The sequence below is a fragment of the Rhinopithecus roxellana genome, chromosome 6 (assembly GCF_007565055.1).
Source record: "Rhinopithecus roxellana isolate Shanxi Qingling chromosome 6, ASM756505v1, whole genome shotgun sequence".
Lineage (NCBI taxonomy): Eukaryota > Metazoa > Chordata > Mammalia > Primates > Cercopithecidae > Rhinopithecus > Rhinopithecus roxellana.
Window position 1 is genome coordinate 79,684,781 of NC_044554.1, and position 22,911 is coordinate 79,707,691.

Genomic DNA, 22,911 nt, shown 5'->3' on the forward strand with positions numbered 1-22,911 from the left:
GAGCCTAGTGTAGCTGAGCATCTCAGCTTCAAAATGCATTTTAAGGCGTTTTTCTTTAGTCTTAAAATGTAGCCTTGAAATGTACTTTGAAACTCTGCTTCTCTCCCTTTCCCACTAGACACTCCTTTGCACCATGCCCACTTATCTAACTATATGCTTACTCAGGAATTCCAGGGGCTAATCTTAAAACAAAAACCAGACATGGAACCCCTACGGAATCCTCCAACTTAGGGGGAGTCGGAACCATTTGTCCACCACCATCTGGACGAAGTAAAGATAACCCCAACCAGACCTCAGGATAGGTGATTACTCAAGACAGCCATTGGCTCAAGACACACAGACCCTGTAGCCTGCACCGCTCCCATATATCTCCCATACCAAGTTTTCCTTTAAGAATCCTATGATAAATTTTAAAATTTGAGATAACAGAATGCTTTAAAACAACAATTCACCATCTTCTTAGTTTGCTGGCTCTAGTTAAAACTACTTTTCCTCCCACCAAACCTCTCTGCTTATATTTGGCTTTTAAGCGGTGGAATCTGAGTCCAGTTACAATGGAGGATGTTTACCCAACAGGGACTACTTGAAACAATGAGTAGTTTAGTCGGGGACTGCAGAGTGGCAGAATCTCTGAACCATCCAATGCTGTCAAAGGAAAGTTCTCCATCGTCCTCCCTGGGGTGGGGTGGATGGTGCATTCCTGGCTGATGAATTGGGGAGCAGGTGGGGAGGGAGCTGTCCTCCCCAGGTATAGCTTCTTCAGGATGCCCCTTGCCTTTCTGGCCCCATCCCTCCAGACACTCGACACTTCTGCTTCAGCCCCTCCCTCCCCCTCTGCTGGTCCCTGCCCCTCAGCCAGTTGCCTCCTAACTTCACACCTGCGCCCCTCTCTCCCCCACCACCCTTGGTAGCATCTCTCATTTGCGTCACCTTGCAATTGTTCTCCCCATGCCCTTTGTCTTGTGTCATTATAGTGGAGCATATTTGAGAGGGAGTTCACATAAACACATATAATTAATCATCCATGTTAACCCAAAGTTTGTATGTATCCTGCTTGGGGTTTCCTGACCCTCTCCAATCTGTGCCAGTTTCTTTGCTTCTCTCTTCTTGTCAAAGAAAGTCCTGGGCTTTGCTCTGATTGGATGGCCTACTGATGGCCAGCTGATTGGCCTGTTGATTGACTGAAGCTTGGATCAGGTGCTTATCCATAGACCAATCGCTGTGGCAATAAGGACCACTGGTTCATAGGCTGGGGCCTGGACACCACGTGGCAGGATGCGGGATCAGCCTCTAGGTCATGATGTGGTTTCCTTATGAGGACTTTCCCTGTGTGCTCACTGCTGTTGTCTGTTAGGTTGTGTTTGGTGTGCCCAGCCTTCCCAAGGGCACAACTTGTGTACTTGCCCTTCCTCTGCATCCTTCTTTCTGCTCTAACGTGGGGCCTACAGCCCCGAGGATGTGGGAGATGCACACCTGGTTGTGGAGCAGGGGACTGCCCTGCAGGCCTTCCCATCTGCCCCTCCCTGACAGCTCTGCAGACTTCCTCTTGCTTTTTCTATGGGGCAGCCCCACGACTATCAGGGTACCATCGAAAGGGTGAGCCACTGCCCTAAAGGACCATTTGCCCTCATTCTAAGTTCCTGGCATTCATCCAGCATGGCTACTGATAACTGATATGGTTTGGATATATGTACCCACCAAATCTCATCTGAACTGCAATCCCCAATGTTGGAGGTGGGGCCTGGTGGGAGGTGTTTGAATCATGGGGGCGGATCCCTCACGAATGGCTTGGGCCATCCGCTTGGTGATGAGTCAGCTCTTGCTCTGAGTTCACACGAGATCTGGTTGTTTAAAAGTGTGGCACCTCCTAGTGCCTCTCTCTCTCTCACTCTTGCTTCCACTGTGTGATGTGCCTGCTTCCCCTTTGCCTTCGGTCATGACTGTAAGTTTCCTGAGGCCTCCTCAGAGGCTGAGCAGATGCCAACACCATGCCTCCTGTAAAGCCAGCAGAACTGTGAGCCAATGAAACCTCTTTTCTTTATAAATTACCCAGTCTCCAGTATTTCTTTATACCAAGACAATAATGGCTTAACACAGATACATATCCATCTCTAGCCCCTCAGCTGCAGAGGGGTGTCTTAGGACAAATACAGCTTCTGGGAAGCCCCTGCTGGGGCACAGTCTCAAAATCAGGGCACCTGGTTCCTCTCTTCCTTGGCTGTAATCCTTTCCTGCCCACGTATACCCCTGTCCTGTCCCTCCCTTGCTCTGACATCACCTATTGCTTCATAGCCAGTGGCAGAGCTCAAACCTTTGGTGGCAGACTATGTCTGTCTTCTCTGTGGCTTGGAGAACCCAGAGTGAGCCCAGGATGCCTTGGTGTCGGGTTGTAGTGGGGAGCAGTGTTCCTGGGGGCTGGGTCTGCTGACAGATCCTGATTGATGACATCAAGTCTGTGCACCTGAGGCTTGGTGACCCACTCAGGCCATGGAGGCCTGACCACATTGGTGGCCCCTTTCCACACTCCTTTCCTGTAGGAACTATGGAGGCAGCTCAGCTGCCATGGCCTTGGCTGACTGAATGAGGTGTGGGGGCAAGGGCCATTGTGTGACTGGGCTACCCACCTGGACTGGGCTTCCTGGGGGTATGCTCCTTGATAGGCTTTTGCCCAGCTCCCCAAAGGTTCTGTTGTACAGCAAGGGCTGGCACCTTATGTGAGCTGGGCAAGGCTGCAAAGGTGGGTGGGTACTTGTTTTGCTCAGTGGGGCAAACTTACAGGGCCTGGGCCATTTATCTTGGACAGTGTTAACTCCAGCTCTGTCTGCAGAGAGGCTTTTCTTCTAGGTCCCAGCACCCAAGAGGGGAGCCTGGACTAGAGAACTCTGTTACCCACACTCCTATGCAGGCTTCATTCATAGCCTTAGTGCGGTCCCTGCATTTTCCATTCTCACAATGTTGTACTTGCAGAACAGTTGCAAGAACAATACAAGAAATTCCCAGATACCCTTCATCCTGATTCCTGTATTTGCTTTATCATTCTCTCTCTCTCTCTCTCACACACACACACACACCCTGTAAGAGTAAGTTGCAGACACAATGTCCCTTTACTTCTAAATTCTTGTGTATATTTCCTATAAACAAAGCCTTCTCTTATATAACCATGGCACAGTGATTGAAAGCAGGAAATAAATAGATACAATACTATTATCTAATCTAGAGGCCTTACTGGGGTTTTAGCCTATCTTCAAATCTCTACTTCCCATAGATGCCTTCAACCCACTATGATTAACAATCTTTATTTCATTAATGAGAAGACAAATAATTATCACTGTTAACCTGTTAAACATCAGCAATGACTAGAACTTGTAATATTATGTTTTATTATTCTCAACAACATTCCTATGGAAAGAATATTTTTCTAGTTTTATAGATAAAAACAAAAGGAGACTCAGGGAGGTAATGGTTTGCTCACTTTTGTGATTTTGTGATGTGTCAGTGCTGGGATTGAATCCAAGTTGGGTGACAGCCGGGGTGATGGAGCAGAAGGCAGGTCTTGCTTTTTGGTAACACAGTGAACTTGGGAAGTCTGCAACCACATGACTATGAATGAGGCTTCCTGGACAGTACAGGCTGAGTGAGGTCAGAGAGGAGCAGGAAGAGTTGCCAGGAGTGGAGCCAGTCTGCATGACAGTTTGTTAAGCATTTCACTGTTGACATCTGAACCCCAACTTTGTCCCTTACTAACAATCTCCTTAAACGGAATCTCAGTTTCTATGTCTGTAGGGAGGCAATAATATCTTTCCCTAGTTTTTGTGAGGATTAAATGATGTGGCACATGGAAAGTACTTGGTGTAATGTAAACTTTGGGACAGCCCCTATAATGTGTCAAGTGAATACACTGAAATTTATTCCATCCAAGCACCGTCTTCCTGATCTTTTTGCACAATTTTCAGTGGAAGGAAGAGGGGCTCCAGAGATTTTCCTCAGAAATGGCTCTCACGTGCCTCCTATAGGGAAATGGTGTCAGTGCAGGCAGATGAGCCTGGACTGATAACACCCAGCAACCCAGCTTGTCAGACTACTGTGTCCATACCTGTGGGTGGCTGAGCCTAGCCATGGCCAATGGCTGTTCCTAATGTTTACCACCAAAACAGGGGAAATGTGGAAAAGCCCTTTCCACCCTCTGTACTTGGAAACACCCAGGGAAGAGGGTTGGTGAGAGAGGTACTAAGTGAGTAGGCAGGTGGTGGGAACTTCCTTTCATCACAGATTATTTAAAGCAATGTTTCTCAGCTGGGCATGGGGGCTCACGCTTGTAATTCCAGCACTTTGGGAGGCCGAGGTGGGTGGATCACATGAGGCCAGGAGTTCGAGACCAGCCTGGCCAACATAGTGAAATCCCATCTCTATTAAAAATACAAAAATTAGCCGGGTGTAGGGGTGCATTCCTGTAATCCCAGCTACTCAGGAGGCTGAGGCATGAGAATCACTTGAACCTGGGAGGCAGAGGTTGCAGTGAGCGGGATCACACCATTGCACTTCTGCCTGGGCAACAGAGCAAGACTCTGTCTCAAAACAAAACAAACAAACATATATATATATGCAAAGGAATGTTTCTCAAAACTACTGTTCCCAAGGGACATGTTGACATTTTTGATTGTGCAGTGGGGAGGGGGTAGGTTGGTACTGACATTTAGTGAGTACACAATACACAGGGCAGTCTTCCAACAACAAAGAACTATCCAACCCAAAATGTCAATAGTGCCAAGGTTGAGAAACCTTGATTTAGAGTAATGTTTAAAGTGATGCTGTTGTTTTTCCAATACATCATCTCTTTCCTATAATCTCAGATGCGGCTGCTTCTAGCATCACAATTTTGTGACCTTACTGACAACTTCCAAAGACCAAGTTCCTTTCAGATGTATGTCTTGCAAGTTCCTTTCTGATTACATGTGAAACTGTGCCCGACAAGGTTAAAGAAACTAGTAACTAACAGAAATCTTGAGCTTTTCTAGAGGACAGCCGATAAGGAAACAGTCTGCTATAATCCCCTCTGCTTATACAACTTCCTGAAACAGGTTGGAACCAATATGGCTGACTGGAGCCTGTACAAAATAGACTTACTAGCCCGAGGAGCGGCCCTTTGATGTCACAGCCCGGATTTCCAGAGCTTGTTTTAAACCAACTCCTGAATCTGCATGTGATCCTTGAAGCAGCATGAAGAAGCAACAGCTCATGGCCAAGAGATTTTCTAAACGCTTCTTCGTTTCAGCCAATCACTGGCCAGCCCGAAACTCCAATTCCAAAATCTCTCCCTTAAATCTACTGCTGTGAAGCAAGTATTGGGAGACAGACTTGAGCCCATCTTCTGTCTCCTTGCAAGGCTGCTTGGCAATACATCTTTCTTGCTACAAAAATCCAATGCTTGGGTGTTTGGTTTTACGTTGTGCGCAGGCAAATGCAGCCGGTTTAGTTTGGTAACACGTGATGTCACTTAATACACAAGAAAAGGGTAAATTATGGCATCCTCAGGGAACTGTGCCTCACTCATTCCTATCCGTAGACTTGCCTTCTTTCAACAACGCAAGCAAAAAGTAGGGTTCAGGCCGCTCTGGGAGGCCCAGCACCACCCAGCACAGGGCAGTACAGTGTCCCGCTGAGCGCCCGACTTCACCTGGCGAGCAGGGAGGGACCAGGCTCACGCGAGGCGTGGAGCCCCGCCCCTCGTGGCATTGTACTTCCGTCCGCACATTTCTGCATCCGGGGTATGAGAACCCACAACCAGACTGACCGGATCCGGAAGTGGGCTGAGAGCCGGGAGGAGGAAGCCGGCGGTGGCCCCGTCAGCAGCCGGTTGCTGAGAGGCCGGTAGGCGGCGGCGGTCTCGAGGGGCGGCGGCCGCGCTGCTCCCTGAGAGCGGGTCCCGCGGCTGGGCAGGCGGGCGGCCTGAGGGCGCGGAGCCATGAAACTGTACAGCCTCAGCGTCCTCTACAAAGGCGAGGCCAAGGTGGTGCTGCTCAAAGCCGCGTACGATGTGTCTTCCTTCAGCTTTTTCCAGAGATCCAGGTGAGCGGCACAGGCTGATCGGCCGTGGCGGTCGGGCGGAGAGGACTGGGGTGGGAGTCCGAGTCGGAGTGGGCCTGGGGTTGGGGGAGGAATCAGGGGAGGGTCAAGGAGGCCGGAGGGTAGGGGCAGGGCAGGGTGGCCGAGTGCCCGGAGTCTGAGAAGGCTGGGGTCAGGGGCGGGGCGGGGAGGGCCCGGGGTCTGCGGTCCGGGCTTGGTCCCTATAGTGGACTGTACCTTTGAGGAACCATCCAACATTCTCTCTTAAAGAGCTGATACCATTTTAGAACATAGTTCTCTATTGAGTGTTTTTCAAATTTCTGTCGTGTAAAATTTTTAAGGGGACTGTGAAATAGTGTAGGTTTCCAAGCTTCATGCCAAGATGTTCTGAATTAGTAGATTGAGGCCTCGAAATTTATATTTTAGACCAACACCTCCCACCCAGTGATTCTGACTCTGGGAGCCTGGGTGCCGCATCTTGAGAGCCATATTTTGATTTTCTAGCGGGGCTTCCGAACAATTCAGTATGAGAGATACTGATATGCTTTTTGTTTGTTTGTTTTTGATGGGTGAAGTCACTGAGGTACCAAGAGGTTATATCACAACCAGCTAGAACTAAAAGCCAGGTTTAACGCATTTTAGTCGGACACTAGTAGTACAAAAGGATTCCACACTGAACATTCAAAGGAAGCATGGGATCTGTAGGGCTTACAGGTTTTTACTTGTTTCTGGGGGTGCTTTAATTGCTGGAACGTGTTAGAAGTAACACAGACATTTCCAGACCATTCGTGGGAGGGAGTGGGGTGACTCAGGCATGAAAGAAGAAGGACCCTACCTGATCGGTGTCTATGGTCATCTTGTCTCAAAGTCCGATGGAATCTGCCGTTTGGATTCTGTTTTCCCTGCTTCAGTGCAGCTGGTTCTTGATGAGAGTTCTTTGTCAAGGACTTGCTGGATATAAAAAAAAAAAAAATTGTTATTTTGTTGAAACTTTCTGCTCCTTTGAGTTCTTTTTTAAAAAATTCTTAATTGTGGTAAAATGGCACACAAAATTTATCTTCACTGTCTTTAAGCGTGTAGTGAGTGCAACGATACGAAATAGATGGATAGTGTTGTGCAGCCATCACTGTCACTCCTCTCCAGAACTCCTGTTTATCAAACTTTTACCAAACACCAACTCCCCATTCCCTTCTACCCCAGCACATGGCAACCACCTTTCTAATTTGTCTCTGTGATTTTGACTTTTCTGGCGACCTTAGATAAATGGAATCATATAGTTTTTGTGTGTCTGTCTTATTTCACGTAGCGTAATGTCCTCAAGGCTCATGCATCTTGTTGCACGTATCAGAATTTCTTGCCTTTCTAAGACTGAATAATCCATTGTGTGTATTTAGCACATTTTGCTTATCTGTTCATCTGTCAGTGGACACCTGGGTTGCTTCCACATTTCAGCCATTGTGAATGACATTGCTATGAACATGGATGTACAAATACCTCTTCAAGAACCTGCTTGTATTTTTTTGGTATTTACCCAGAAGCGGAATTGCTGCATCATCTTTTAGCTCCTTCTTGGAGTTCTTGGTCCTTGCGGTCTTTACCATGGCCTACATTCACTGCTCTGTGTTGTTGCTTTTCTCAGATGGAACTTTTGGTGCCAACTTGGCTCTGATTCTTTTTCCTTGTTCCTTCCCATTAGCACTTAAGATTCTCAGAGATTTCACTTGTAGGACTTATACCTCACCTGCTTGGGATACCCACACTAGTTTCCAATGACTAACAGCTACAACACTAAAGGGACATCTCTACTAATATGTCTTAAAACAACACATGTTTCAGCTGATTTTTTTTTTTTTTTTTTTTGACGGAGTCTCGCTCTGTCACCCAGGCTGGAGTGCAGTGGCACAATCTCAGCTCACTGCAACCTCCGCCTTCTGGGTTCAAGCAATTCTCCTGCCTCAGCCTCCCAAGTAGCTGGGATTACAGGTGCGCAACACCACGCCCAGCTAATTTTTGTATTTTTAGTAGAGATGGGGTTTCAGCATGTTAGGCAGACTGGTCTCGAACTCCTGACCTCCGTTGATCCACCTGCCTCTGCCTCCCAAAGTGCTGGGATTACAGGCTTGAGCCACCGCGTCCGGCCTGAGCTCATTTTCTTGTAAGACCTCCTTCCTTATGTCCTTCGTGCCCCATAATTACCAGATCCCAAACTTGAAAAAGTAGTTTCCCAGCTTTTTTGGCCTTTGTATACATGCTGTCACAATGCAGTTCTTCCTTTGTCTCTTTATAACCGTACCTCAAGTGCTATCTCTTTAGGTTTACTTCAAAGCCTTCCTTGTTTGAGGTCTTCTTTTCTGAGGGGTTATTTTGATCACTTCAGTCCCTCAAGATATTAACAGGTGATACTGTGTGTGCAGGCATTGTTGCAAGTGCTTTACACGTATTACCTCATTTAACTGTTGCACAAATCTTGATTTTTTTATTGTGGAGGCACAGCACACAGGCCCAGAGTCAGGCCTTCAGTTACCTATATGTCTCTGCTGGAGCCTGCTGCAGACTCGTGTTTGAGCACCTTGCTCTGATGGCCCTGGCTGCCCTTTATATCACATCCCCAATTGGAGGCTCCTTGTCAGCACCTGTTCCTCTGGCTGTACCATCTCCTATGATTGTTCTGTTCTGGATAGATCTCTGTTGAGCCCATGATGGAACTTCTCCCTTTCACTCTTTGTCTGAGCCGTTTCCCACTTTTTTGTCTTGGATAAGCAGTTTGCTTTTATTCCATCCAGAGTGCCTGGCGCTCGGTCTTTGGACGAACCCCAGCAGACCTGAGCTAGCATTCACTATGGGCGTATATGGCATTGCAAGGGTCTGTCATGTGGACACAGCCATAAATGGTTGTGCATTTCTGCCTGACAGTTTTTGCACTACTATTTTTCTAGTGCAGTTCTTATTTGTCCTGCTTCTTGGAAGTTACTGGGACCTTGAGAGCAGGACCTACCTCTTGTTTTTCCATTGCATCCCCAATTATACTCTGACCAAAATGTAAAATTGACTGTATCCTATGGAAAAACCCCCAGAAAATTCACCTGTTTTGGTGAGCTAGGTAGCAAACAGATGTAGCTTTCATGGTGATGATTATTCATAATTATCAGTAATTGTGCTCGTTTATAGAGTGTTTGTTACTAGGGGTGGGAGGGAAAGGAATGAAACCAAGAAGCAATGTCTACTTAATGTATAAGCCCAGAGGTCACTTTCCACTGTGTTGAGGACAAGGTGATAAGAAGTAGGCAATAAATACATTTTGTGTTTCTTAGCGTTCAGGAATTCATGACCTTCACGAGTCAACTGATTGTGGAGCGCTCATCGAAAGGCACTAGAGCTTCTGTCAAAGAACAAGGTAAGAAGACCCTCCAACTTCTGTGCGTGTGCTGGCCTGGCTGCCATGCCTCACCTCACACAGCACCCAGCTCTCTCCTTTCTACTGGGACCCCACTCCTCCTCTAGCTTGTTCTCTCTTTCCCCCTTCTTCCTTTTCCTATTTATGCAGAATTTTGTGCCCACTGTTGAAATCTGAGCTTCCCAGATAAAATTGCCCTCAAACTTAGACTCATTTAAGATTAGGGTCGGCTGGGCGCGGTGGCTCAAGCCTGTAATCTCAGCACTTTGGGAGGCCGAGACGGGTGGATCACGAGGTCAGGAGATCGAGACCATCCTGGCTAACACGGTGAAACCCCGTCTCTACTAAAAAAATACAAAAAACTAGCCGGGCGAGGTGGCGGGCGCCTGTAGTCCCAGCTACTCGGGAGGCTGAGGCAGGAGAATGGCGGGAACCCGGGAGGCGGAGCTTGCAGTGAGCTGAGATCCGGCCACTGCACTCCAGCCCGGGCGAGAGAGCGAGACTCCATCTCAAAAAAAAAAAAAAAAAGAAAAAGATTAGAGTCTGACTCTTTTGGAGCAGTAAGCAGCCTTCACGTTGTATTCTTCCCTATCCTCTCCAGAGTTGCAGACCCCTCAAAAAAGAATTTCCAGCTAGCACTGTTGAGGTACTATATGCATTCTGTGCATCACAAATTTTTTGACTAGGAATCTGAAAAAACTATTTTTTCTTTCTAATAATTCAGGTTTAGGCATTTATTTAGATGTGTATGTTATACAGACAGATCAGGAAAGAGTTACATGAGTTTCATTAGGTAGAGACAAAGATCATCTCACACATACGCTAACCTCAAGTCACGTGACATAGAGTTACTGAATTGATTATATAAATGTCAGTTATGATACAGGCAGGATTGAATATATACACTTTATGTGGGATCTCTGTGCTGTTAACATCACAGAAGTGAAATATTCAGTGTTCTTGCTCTGTTCTCCTTCAAACTGTGTCTGCTCTTCCCACATTTATTACTTAAAGACGATTCCCCCACTGACCAGGTTCTCAGTTTCTTTGGAGGGTATGCACTTTGACCCCATGTTTGAGTCTTAATTGGGGATGGTATACAAAATCTGGAGAGCATTGGTGACAATCCCCTGTCCTCTTCCTCGTCCTCATTCTTGTTCTTATTTATCTCTGCTCTTTTCTGATTTCAGGGGCTCACCATCATTCCCTCCTCTTTTATTTGTTTTTCTGTTGTTTAGCATTGGAATCTTCTGGGTCAGATCTTTAAGGACAAGAAGGTTCTTATTCGTAAGCTGTAATCCTTACATTTCTCTTTCCTTGGGGAAATGGTTAGCTGTATCAACTCTGAATCCTTTCAAAGTGATGAAAATGAACAATCCTGTGGATTGTGAATATTTTGCAGAAGACCTATACAACTGTACCTTTCAATCATATAAGGATTTTAGCACAGTGCACTGGAGGCCTTAGCTGGCAGTGGCTAATCTTTTTCTAGACTAACCCCCTTATTCCCAGTCACCCACCAGAGTGGAGCAAACCCAGCAGGCTGCTATAATATGGAAGACTGAGGCCTTGGGTGGTAATTTCCTGTCTTTCGGCTGCTCTGAAAGGATTTTTTAAGAAAGCAGAGGACTCTTGGCTTGTCCAGGGTTCCCTAAGTTTGGGAGCAGCACAGAGCCCCAAGGGCTCCGAATCCCCAGGATATAGCTTGGCCTGACCTGAGCTCAAGGAAGACACTTGGAAATGCTCCTGGGGACATGTTGTCTAGGGTGTGTTTTCTGCAATGCTGGCTGTTCCTTTTAAGCCCTGGCTTTGCATACTGAGCCTCTGGGTATTTACTGGTCCTAAAGCAGGTGTTGGGCCAAGCTCCTCTGTGTGGCCCATTTGACTGTGCTGCTAAGCCTGTCCACGAGACTTGCCCAGAGCTATTGAGCTTCAGAGTGACTTCATTTGGCCTAACATTGTGATGCTTTGATTTGGGGGGATTAAAAGAAGTCTGAAGCCCTCATGTCAGTATCCATGTGTCTGATCTCTTGTCTCCCTAGACTATCTGTGCCATGTCTATGTCCGGAATGATAGTCTTGCAGGTGTGGTCATTGCTGACAATGAATACCCATCCCGGGTGGCCTTTACCTTGCTGGAGAAGGTGAGTTTTTGATTTGCCTCTACTGGACTTGGATGATGAATGGGCATATTTATGGACTGGGACGGGGGTGATGGCAGCGTCTGAGGCATAAGGGATGAAATGATGTGTCCAAAGTCAACACGTTTTTCAGCCCCCTTCCCTGCAACCCAAGAGACAATTTGGCCTCCCTGCATGGGTTTCCTCCCCGGTGCTGTCCCTCATGTGACCGGGGTCTAGGCCCCTGAGTCACAGCATCTCTGGGATGGGACCCTTGGAGACAGCTGTGCCTCGTGTTCTCGCCCCCTGTGCTTCTGCTCAAGAAGTCTCCCTCTTGAATGCCCTCACTCTCCACATTGCCTCCTGCAGTTGCTGCATCCCTCTACCTTGATGTCAGTCAGTTGCACCACAGAGCTTAGCACCTAAGCATTCTTTAATTATTTGTGTGTACAGTGCTAATTACTAATATAAACTCTTTGAAGTCAGAGGCTTCGTCCTATACCCCAGAGCACCAAAATACCTCCAAACACACGGAATCTGGTGGTTTCTTAAATCCAGGGGACCTAATTCTCTTTTAAAAAAAAATTGCTTTGGAAAATTAGAGGGCCAGTGCCCTTTTTTTCTGGAAATCTGTAGTTTAAAATTCAAATACCTTTATTACTCCCCAGGTGAGGTTCATCTCAAGCTGGGCATACTTTTGATTCTCAGAATATTTAGGATACATTTTAATGATAAAAATTTGGAAATAACTTTAGCCTACATTTTCTCTGTTGCCATTATATGTCCCCCTCATTCCTCCTTCCTGGCCTCTGGGGGCCAAGGAGCCTCATTCAGGGTGAGGTGCTCAAGGGTGAAGCCCTGTCGTTGAGACTACTGGTGAGTGCAAAGTGGGAGGCTTGTTGAGGCTCCTTTGTCTTGCAGGTACTAGATGAATTCTCCAAGCAAGTTGACAGGATAGACTGGCCAGTAGGATCCCCTGCTACAATCCATTACCCAGCCCTGGATGGTCACCTCAGTAGATACCAGGTAGGGTTAGAAGAAGCTTCATGCAGACACCATGTGGCCCAGAATCCATGTGAAACTGAAAAAGCCAACTGCCCTTATAGTTCTGGTCTGGTTGCTTCTGACAGCTTCTGATGCTGGTGTTCTCTCTCAAGCCTTCTGTTTGAAAAACAGAGAATCCACCTTCAGACCTGGGAACCCAAGCTGTAGGCAGGCTTTGGGTTTCTGTTACATGTTAAACAGGCTGTGGGGTTTTTTTTTTTTTTTTTTTTGAGATGGAATCTCGCTCTGTTTCCCAGGTTGGAGTGCAATGGCGCAATCTCGGCTCACTGCAACCTCCGCCTCCTAGGTTCAAACTATTCTCCTGCCTCACCCTCCCAAGTAGCTGGGATTACAGGCATGCGCCACCACGCCCGGCTAATTTTTGTATTTTTAGTAGAGACAGGGTTTCACCATGTTGGTCAGGCTGGTCTCGAACTCTTGACCTCAGGTGATCCACCGGCCTCAGCCTCCCAAAGTGCTGGGATTACAGGCGTGAGCCACTGTGCCCAGTCTAGGCTGTGGTTTTTAACCTGTGAAAGCTTGTCCAGCTTCCTCGGTTTTGGGCTTTGTTTCCAGGTAGCCACTTCAGTCCTGACTTTATTATTTTTCACTCTTTCCTAGAACCCACGAGAAGCTGATCCCATGACTAAAGTGCAGGCCGAACTAGACGAGACCAAAATCATTCTGGTAAGCAGGAAGCTGGAGAGCAAGCCCAAGAACTGAGGTGGGGGTGCGATTTGCCACTGGCCAGGCATGCACAGATCCATCCTCGTTTTAATAGAATAGTAACTACGGCACTCTCCAGGAAGTGGGATTGCCCACCCCTTCCCTCACTGCGGGCATCAGACTCTCTTCTATACCCTTGTCTTGGTTAATGGCACCCATTGTTTCTAGGGAACCAAGCTGGGAACCATTGGAACCCTCAAGTCTCCCTTCCCCATGGCTACTGCCTGTCTGGGCATTTACTGGGTTCCTAGGGTTTGGCCTCTGAAGGCCTGGATTCCCACCCTGGTGGCTTTGTTAGGGTGTCAGGTGCCTCCACACGCCACAGGTGCCTCCCCTTGCAGGGTTTGCATTGAAGGTGAACAGATTGAACCACAGTACACTGACCACAGGGCAGTTTCTGGAATACGGGCCCAGGGTTGTCACATAGGCCCATTTGAAAAGAGCCGGAACCTTGCATTTTGAGCTGAAATCTCCTGATTTGTAACTGCTGCTTCAACTCCCTTGTTTTTTTTTTTTTTTTTTTTTGTTTTTTTGTTGTTTTTTTTCTTTAGTTTTTGCCTACAAGTGGAATGTAAGCAGCCATCTGCTTTTCTCAGGTTTGGCTCTTACGGCCTTTGCCTCTAAGTGGTCCCCTTGCTTCCTGCTCACCTCCAGTCTGTCCACCAGACAGTAGTCATTGATCTGCACAGCAGCTCTCAGATCCACCCCAGGATAAAGTGCAAACTCCCTAACTCACAGTCTCCTGACTGCACCCTGTTCTCTCTTATACCCTTTGCTGCCCAGCTCACACACAGACAACTGAAGGTTGGGCCTTTCTGGTCAGATGTCAGTTTTGTTACTGCTTGTTTACATGTCTCCCTGACCAGCATATGAGCCCTGGGACATCTTTCCATCCTACTCATGACGCAGTGCCTAGTTTATACCGTGCTCAGCAGTTGATAGATACCTGGAGTGGATTGAAGCCCAAATATAAAGCTTTGCCATTTACACAGGCATGGCTTTAGTGTGTACATCAGCGTCTCCTGGGGTTGGGGTTGTTGGCCTGGGGTGGAGCCTGGGAATCTGCATTGTATAAAAAGCATCCCAAGGGGCTTCAAACACATGTCTGCTGACCGCACTCCAAATAACGTGGCTTTGGAATGAATAATAGACGTGAAAGTCTCATGGTATCTATGTCTTTTGAAACCTTGTGAGCTTTTTTACCACCTAGGTGGCATTTCTCTGTTTTCTCCTCAAGCCGTCTCTTCTGTTGCTCAAGTCCTAGTCTGAGTACCATGACACCTGGGACACCTGCTGTTTCTCCTCTCCGGTGGCGTGTGGATGAGTCCTATTAGCACAGCCTTATCTAGCTGCAGTTGTAAATCTAGATGATTGGTGTGCATATCTGAATCAGTTAACTTTTTGTGTTAAAAATTTGAATTGCTCAGCTATGTGTAGGGATGAAGGACATTCTTGCCGGCTTCTCGTTCTGTGGCGCTTTATGTGTGCATCCAGCTGCTGCAGCAGTGGCCATATGGGGAGAGAAGTGAGCTGCTGCTTCCTGAGGGCCCTGGTAACAGAGCTGCTGGCTCTTGTGAGGCCTCCATCTCTAGACCCCTTCCCATGGCGTCAGCGTTTTCATTTCCTAAGTCAGAGTTCGTAGTGATGACATTTAGGACATAGCCCGTTTAGAAGGCAGGACATGTTCTGTCATAGTGTTGTCCGGTATACATTTGAGGCATGTATGTAACTTAGAATTTCTTTTTTTTTTTTTTTTTTTTTGAGACGGAGTCTCGCTCTGTCGCCCAGGCTGGAGTGCAGTGGCCGGATCTCAGCTCACTGCAAGCTCCGCCTCCCGGGTTCCCGCCATTCTCCTGCCTCAGCCTCCCGAGTAGCTGGGACTACAGGCGCCCGCCACCTCACCCAGCTAGTTTTTTGTATTTTTTAGTAGAGACGGGGTTTCACCGTGTTAGCCAGGATGGTCTCGATCTCCTGACCTCGTGATCCGCCCGTCTCGGCCTCCCAAAGTGCTGGGATTACAGGCTTGAGCCACAGCGCCCGGCCATAACTTAGAATTTTCTAGGAGCCATATTTTGAAATGATAAAAGGAAAATAAGTAGAATTTAATTTAATTATATATTTTACTTAACCCAATATATCCAAATACAATTTTTCCAACATGTAATCAGTATAAAATTTACTATTTTTTTCAGTATAAAACTTATTAATGAGGCATGCGTGAGTTTGCATCTGAAGTCTGGTGTGTCTGCATTCAGAGCAGAGCGCTGCTCAGTTTGGACTCACCTCACACGAAGTGCTCAGTAGCCATTTCCCACCACCTTTGTTTCCTGTGGCTGCTGTCAACAGATACCCTCAGATATTTGCTATTAACAAGTAGCCCTGTGGGCCTGGCTGGTGTCTTTTGGGGCTCTGAGGGAGAGTCTGTCACAGGCCTCTCTCCAGCCTCTGGTGGCTACTGGCCATCCTTGGCGTTCCTTGGATTAGAGGTGCATCACTCCAGACTCTGCCTCTGCCGTCACGTGACCTTCTCTGTGTGTGTTTCTGTTTCTTACCAGGACATCAGTCATGGAATTAGATGCAACCCTAATCCAGTATTACCTCTTCCTAACTAGTTACATCCGCCAAGACCGTATTTCTAAATAAGGTCACATTCAGAGATTCTGGGGATGTTAATTTCTGGGGCACAGTTGGGACGGGGAGGTGGTGCGGGTCACTCTCCAACCCAGTACAATCATATAGTGCCAGCTACTCTTTTTCCAAAGCCCCATGCACACACACACGTGCGCACGCACACACAAGCCTGTGCTAGGGACAGCTTTTTGGGAAGTCTGCTGCATCCCAGTTAGATCTTCTAGATTTCACGGGAATGTCACCAGGTTCTGTTCCATCCACTTGGACAGTAACTTCTTGGACCGAGTCTTGACACCTAGAGGTGAAGTTTGTGTGTGTTGGAGTGGAACCCAGGTTAGGCGCTTTCCCTCATGACTGAAATACGAGGGGCTCATGTCGGCACGTACTGAACAGAGCTGGGTTCTCTTCTCTCTTTTGTCCAGCACAACACCATGGAGTCTCTGTTAGAGCGAGGTGAGAAGCTAGATGACTTGGTGTCCAAATCCGAGGTGCTGGGAACGCAGTCTAAAGCCTTCTATAAAACTGTGAGTACCCAGCACCTGCTGCCTCCTGGGTGTTCTCTCCAGAGAGCAGTTGCAGCTTGCTGCTTCTGGCACTCTCCACTATGAACGGGTCTTTCTTAGACTATTGAATCATGGTGGATGGGGATTTCATTCCTTGTGCAACGAGAGCCTAAGACGAGCGCCTCAGACCCAGGTGGTTGGAGGCAGTTCACTTGGGTGCCAATGGAGTCAATGCAGGCCGAGGCCTTGTTCCACCCCTGCCTCTGATCTGCCCTCTGCTGCTCTGGCTTATTTCTGAACTCCTACCCCCAGTCCAGGAAGGCTGGTTCAAGTTCTGATCACCAGAGATTTACTATTGAATCTTACTCCTCTTTCTGCTGAGTAGTTAGACTTAAGTCTTCAGGATTCAAGCAGTTCAGCCTTCCTGAAGAGGTTCTTAAGCTTTTAGTTAATTTCCCTTTGACAGAAATATTTCATTGACAAGTATGGGTGCTGCTGACTGCCGCTTTCTCTCAGGTCAGTGCTCATGTCTTCCTGTGTGGAGATGGCCCATGGTTGGACAGTCTGTCTGTCCACACTTGGTCTGTCCACACACATTTGTTTTCATGTGCACATTGGAGGGAGATGGCTAGGTGGGATTAGGAAGATAGTCTGTGACCAGAAAGCAAGAGAGAAGGTGGCAACAGTGGTCCCCACAAACCACATCCCAAGTGGGAACCACATCTGTTGTTCTCAGGACCATCTTCTAGGAAGAAACACCACCGTGGTGGTCAGATAGCATTGTTTGAAGACAAGAGTAGGGCAAAGTTAAGATATTCTGCCAATCCTATTTGTATTATTGGTCCTTTGCTTGCACCCGGCCTAACTGTAGGAATTTTACTCACTTTTTGATAGCATTAATGGGGTGTAAGAAAAGAAGGGAAAAAAGGATCCTAGACTAGTTTTGGAAACTGGGGCCTGCCTTGTGCTTGGTGATGGGAATCGGTTGTGGACAACTTCCCTCGAGGCCTCCCCCACCCGGTTCCAGTGCTAGTTCATCTGGCTGGCTGTGTCCTGTGGTGCTCCCTCTACCACTGCCAGGACTGGGGCTTTCCTGACTTCCTCAGTCCTCCTTCTCAGCTTCTCTTTGTTTTTTTTCCAAGGCCCGGAAACAAAACTCATGCTGTGCCATCATGTGATGCAGCCTGCCAGAGGCCCAGCGCTGGAATGGCACCATCATTCACATCAGAACTGCAGCCCCTGGAAAAGAAGAGACAGCCATAGACGAGGAGCCAGAGTGACGGCAGACTGGCCATTTTTATTTTGAAGTTCCTGGGAGGAAAGGATGGTGGAAGGGTGGCGAATGTTCAAATTCATATGTGTGGTAGTGACTCTTGGAAAGAATTTGAGGTCCCCAAAGGTGTATTTTTGGGCAAATGAAACCATAAACTCCAACTGGCTTCTGTAGATGCCAAAGGGCTCTTTTTCAGCTAACCCTGGGAAGGCTCTCTGGGAGGGAGGTCAGAGCCAGCTGTTTCTTGATCTTTGGTATATCTTTGGATTTTATTTGTACATTAATGATATTAACACTCCAGTGGGGGGGGGTGGGGAGTCCCTGATGCTAGGGCTGGGGTGGGTGGAGTTTGAAGACTCTTGGGAAAGCCTCTCCTGGGGCCACTGTTGGGGGTGGGAGTGAACCCACCACAGTGGCCACAGGCAGGCCCCCACTTCAGGCCCAAGGCCTGGGGCTGGGGGAACAGTCAGTGGGTCTCAGATTCTGAGACTGTTGTTTAGCTTACCTTTCTGCTAGGATTGGCTTCCCACGGAGGGCAGGGCCCATCTTAAGCAGCTTCCAAGTCCCACAAAGATAGCTTGTGGGAGGGTTTAGAAGGAGCTGCATTGTGAGCGGGGAGTGTGTGGGTTGAGGTCGTACCAGCAAGTAGACTAGGAACTGAGCCCAGAAAGGGGGATGTTCTCCTGGTGTTTGGATGGTCAGCTGGGAGTGTCCGTCGTCCGGGGAAGATCAAACACAGGTGCACTCAGCTTCCCAGAGCCTCTGGGACACTTGCCTTGACTTGCAACTTGCCTTGAACATCACGATCAAAGCAGCAGGTGCTGTGGTCTCTCAAAACTGGTTTTTATTTGCCTCTCTGGCTGCAAGACTGCCTTGAACCGCCTGAGGCCTATGCATCTGAACAAGTGGGTCTCTCCCATGGGCACCAGGAGTGGGTGCCAGCCAACCTGAGGACTCCCAGCACCCCACCTGTGGTCTGGCCAGCATAGACTTGCTAGTTCCTTCTTGGTCAGAGGCAACTGCATGGGGGATGGAGGCCAAGGGGTTGGTCTAAGCTGTGCCCTGCCACCTGGCAGGAGGCCCACTCATGGCCCAAGTCATGGAAACAGACTGGAGCAGCCCAGGAGATGGGCCCAGGATGTTCTGGATCCCTTGGGTCCTAGTGTTATGTTCCAGGTGCCCACCTGTGCTCAGGATGCACCCCTGGGATCCAGCCCCCATGAAAGCTCCTGCTGGGATGGTGTCACCTAAGAGTTTTGAACCAGTGTGGTATAGTCCTTGGGAGCCCTGCTCTGAGCTTGCCACACTGCTGAGAGCACCCACTGTCTTGACCAGAGTCTCAGTGGTCCTGACCCCCAGTGTGGGCAGGGGCTGGGCAGGAGGGTGGTGTCTGCCATGGATTCAGAGGACCCTACCTCCTGGATGGTTTACCTGCTGCTGCCCATTTTCTCTGGGTACTGCTAGCCAGAGGACTTTGGCCTACCCCTGAAGAGCCTGTCCATGCCATTTTCCTACTGCCATAGACACCCTAAGCCGAGGGCCCCTTGAGGCCCAGACCCAGCCTGCCCACTGGTGCCAGAGACAGAGTGGAGTGGGCCTGGATCTGAGGGATGCTACCTCTCCCTCCCCACTTGAGGACCCTGGGGAGAGATGGGGCGGGGAAAATGGAGGTGTGAATTTGGGGTAAGAGGAAGTGAAATCTCCGCTTGCAGGTCAGCCCCTGCCAAGCAGGGCAGGCTGGCTTGACTCAGGCCATGTGAGATAGAGGGCCCAGCCCGGCCCCGCCCACAGATCCCCTGTTCCTTTTGTGTTCTGTTGTAAATCACTTGGCAAGACTGTATTTTAGGAACTGCTGCCTAACTTCCCTGTGTTCTGTTTGAGAGGTGCCTGTCTGGATAAAGTTGTCTTGAAATTCCACAATAGTCCTGTGCTTTCTTTGTGCTTCAGGGGAACCCTTTCCTCACCAGCCCCGGGGAGAGAGCGGGGAGAGAGCGGCGAGAGAGCGGCCTCGTACTGTATGCCTGCGTGCCTGCTGCACGCAAGGGTCCAAGTTATCCTGGCTGGCCCCTGTCCAGGAGTGATAGCTGCAGGCCTGACTCCTTCACCTCCTTTCTCTAGACGTTGCTAGCAGGAACTGTATTTTCTTTTTTGCTGTTAACCAGATGAGGGAGCCCTGGAGTAGAAGCAGCCCTGTCATTGCTGAATCCTGTTGCCTGGTCTTAGCTGCAACCAGGAGACCCCCCTGGGAAAGCTGCCTCATGGCTACAGAGCCATGGGACAGGAGGCCCCATCCTGATCCTGCTGTAGGCTTCCTGTCCCTCACAGCTGAGCTGACCCCAGGGTCAATCTGAGACCACCTGGCATCCCACCAAGCACAGGTGGCAACTTTTCAGGAGCAGAGGGGGCTCCACAGGGTGCCTGGAAGCTTCCTGCTTCCTGGAAGAGCCAACGCTGACCCCTGCAGGTTGGGAGGTGAACCAGGGGTAAGTCAAATTCAAGTCTTGCATCAGGTTTTGAGTTCAGGGAGCCCTCTGAAGCCTCTGCAGCCTCCCAGGGAGGTGGACCCAAGGCTGCTTTCAGCCTGTACTTGTGAGCCTGGAAGGCAGAGACCTCTGTCTGGCCCAGCAAGCAGCCTTGAGCATTGCTCAGCTTTTCCTGTTCTGAGGACCTGCCAGACCTGGGTGGGGTGGGATGGAGTAACCCTTGGGGTCACAAGGCCCAGGGAGCTTTGTTCAGAGGGTGCTATTTAAAAGTGATGAATGGGCCAGGCATGGTGGCTCATGCCTGTAATCCCAGCACTTTGGGAGGCCGAGGTGGGCAGATCATTTGAAGTCAGGAGTTTGAGAACAGCCTGACCAACATGGTGAAACCCCATGTCTATTAAAATGCAAAAATTAGCCAGGCATGGTGGCAGACACCTATAATCTCAGCTACTCGGGAGGCTGAGGCAGGAGAATCACTTGAACCCTGGAGGGAGAGGTTGCAGTGAGCCAAGATCGTACCATTGCATTCCAGCCTGGGTGACAGGGTGAGGCTTCGTCTCAAAAAAATGTAAAAATAAAAATGATGAATGAAATGCTCATCAGTGGTGTCCCTTTTGCCTGTAGCGCTTGGCCCAGTACAGGGTGGCTTAGTCCTGTGTGCTGTGTGCTGTGCCCTAAAACCTCATCAGAGTTGCTGCCCTGATGGCATCTGCAGAAAGGCCTCAGGAATAATGCATGTGAGGGCGCACGATCCGCAGTGCCTGCAGCCTTCCTGGGGGAGGCCTGGCCTGGAAATCCTCCTCCGATTACAGCTGATAGGTGAGTGGAGCCCTAGATACCATATTGGGGACAGACACTGCAGCACTCATGGGCACTGGCCTAGATTCTTTGCAACTGGCTTTTAGGACCTGCCACCTGGCCACCCACACACCTGAGAGCACCTGTCCAGGTGCAGACCATGGGGAGCAAGAAGCTGACATCCAGGGCCGCTCTGCCACATGAAGGTGTTTAACCAGATGCTCAGGGTGGAGGAGGAGACTGAGGGCTTTAGCCAGTTCTGGGGGATCCTTCAGGCTCCCTGCCCATAGTGGATAGGACCGAGAGTGTGTAGGGGCACTCGTCAGAAGTTACTTGGACCCAAAATGCAGGCGTGTTTAGTGTCTGGGAGTGTTTTGAAGCCCATCCTTCTGTTTCAGGAAAGTACCATGGCACTGCCTGGGACACAGGTGTGGAGGGGAGCCAAGGGCAAGGCCACACTCTCAGCAGGTTGCCATGGAGATATGAGAGTGCATCAGGGGGCCCAGCAGGGGCCATGAGGCTGCATCGGGGAGGGAGGAGGGCATTGAGGCTGAGAAGGGCCAGCATAGCACAGGCAGTTGCAGTTGCTTTCCCGGGCTGGGCCTGAGCGTGTGCCCTATGGGGCCAGGCAGCATGGGTGGTGGGTGGAGCCTGAGGACAGGAGAAACTTGGCAGGGGGTTACTCCTTACTCCAACCTAAGGGTTTGCTTTTAGCTTGGGCTGGAGATGCAGAGGGAAGGACTGAGGGGTGCCTGTCTCCTTCACACCCAGGACAAAGTCCCCAAGCCTGGCCTGGCCCACAGGCCTATAGCACCTGTCAATCTGGCCTGGCATCTGGCTTCCCTGTCTCCATTCCAGCTCTCTGTCCTGGATTCTGGTTGTATGGCCTGTGCTGGAGCCTCCTAGCCCCCACGATGGCTGTCTACTGTATCACCTTGCGCCTTGCCTACGTCTGGTGTCGGAGGCTGATATCCACACAGGCCTGTGTGCCATCTGTCTGCATTATCCACTGGGGTGGAGCCTGGCTCTGTGGTCACTGTGTGTCCTCAGCGTCCAGAACAACCAATACATGTAGCAGGGCGAAAGGAGGCAGCAGACAGCCAGAGGCCTTGGTCCTGGGCTCCTTCCTGCCCAGAGGCTGCCCCGGCCACATCTTTAGCAGCCACTGGGGGTGAATGGAGAGTTCAGGGGTGTTGGGGGCTGGGATCCAGTTTCAGTTCCAGCATCCAGGGTGGACAGCCCTGGGCTCAGAGGACCAGAGGAAGAGGTGGGGACGGCTGGTGGAGCTATGATCTATGACTAGTGCCCTACCTGGGGTGAGCTGTTCACCCTAGAGCAGCTCAGGCATGTCAGGGCCAGCTCAGGGCTCCATAGCACTACTTTCTGTTGGAGGAGGGGCCCAAGTAGGGTCTTGGCCAGGGACCGGGCTTGAGTCTGTATTTTGGCGCAGGAGGTTGGCAGGATTCCAGCTAAAGCACCCAGCTGCACTTGAAGCAGTTTGTCCTGTTTTTCTTTTATTTGCAGTTTCCCGAGACAGAACAAAATAAGAATAATTTTTGTACACTTACAAGGCTCAGAAAGAAAAGACAATGAAACTCAGCAAAAAGAGAGAGGAGGGGAGGCCAGCCAGCACCGTGGGCAGCCGACCCCTGGCAGCGCTGGCCAGCGGCCGCCGCCACCACACCGTGGACACCTAGCTAGCAGAGCGGTGTGGCTTGCTCTTTAGGGGTCATGCAAAAGAATTATCCCCCAGAAAAAAAATCCCCAAATTATCCCAGACAGGCAGCTCCGTGGAGGTGACAAGGTGAGAGGGAGAGGAGGGAAGGAGGCCCCAGGACGCCAAGGTGGCCGGCCGCTGGGCCACGCGCTGTCCGTGG

At 49.5% G+C, this 22,911-nt stretch overlaps 1 protein-coding gene across 1 annotated transcript; it reads left to right on the forward strand.

The window, feature by feature from the left end:
• Positions 1-5,750: 5,750 nt before the first annotated feature.
• YKT6 (YKT6 v-SNARE homolog) lies at positions 5,751-19,667 on the forward strand. Its single transcript, XM_010374562.2, has 7 exons — positions 5,751-6,066; positions 9,375-9,457; positions 11,500-11,600; positions 12,498-12,602; positions 13,242-13,307; positions 16,400-16,501; positions 17,623-19,667. Exons 1-7 carry the CDS (start codon positions 5,963-5,965, stop codon positions 17,656-17,658), a joined length of 597 nt encoding a protein of 198 aa, XP_010372864.1. The 5' UTR covers positions 5,751-5,962; the 3' UTR covers positions 17,659-19,667.
• The last annotated feature ends 3,244 nt before the right edge of the window (positions 19,668-22,911 follow it).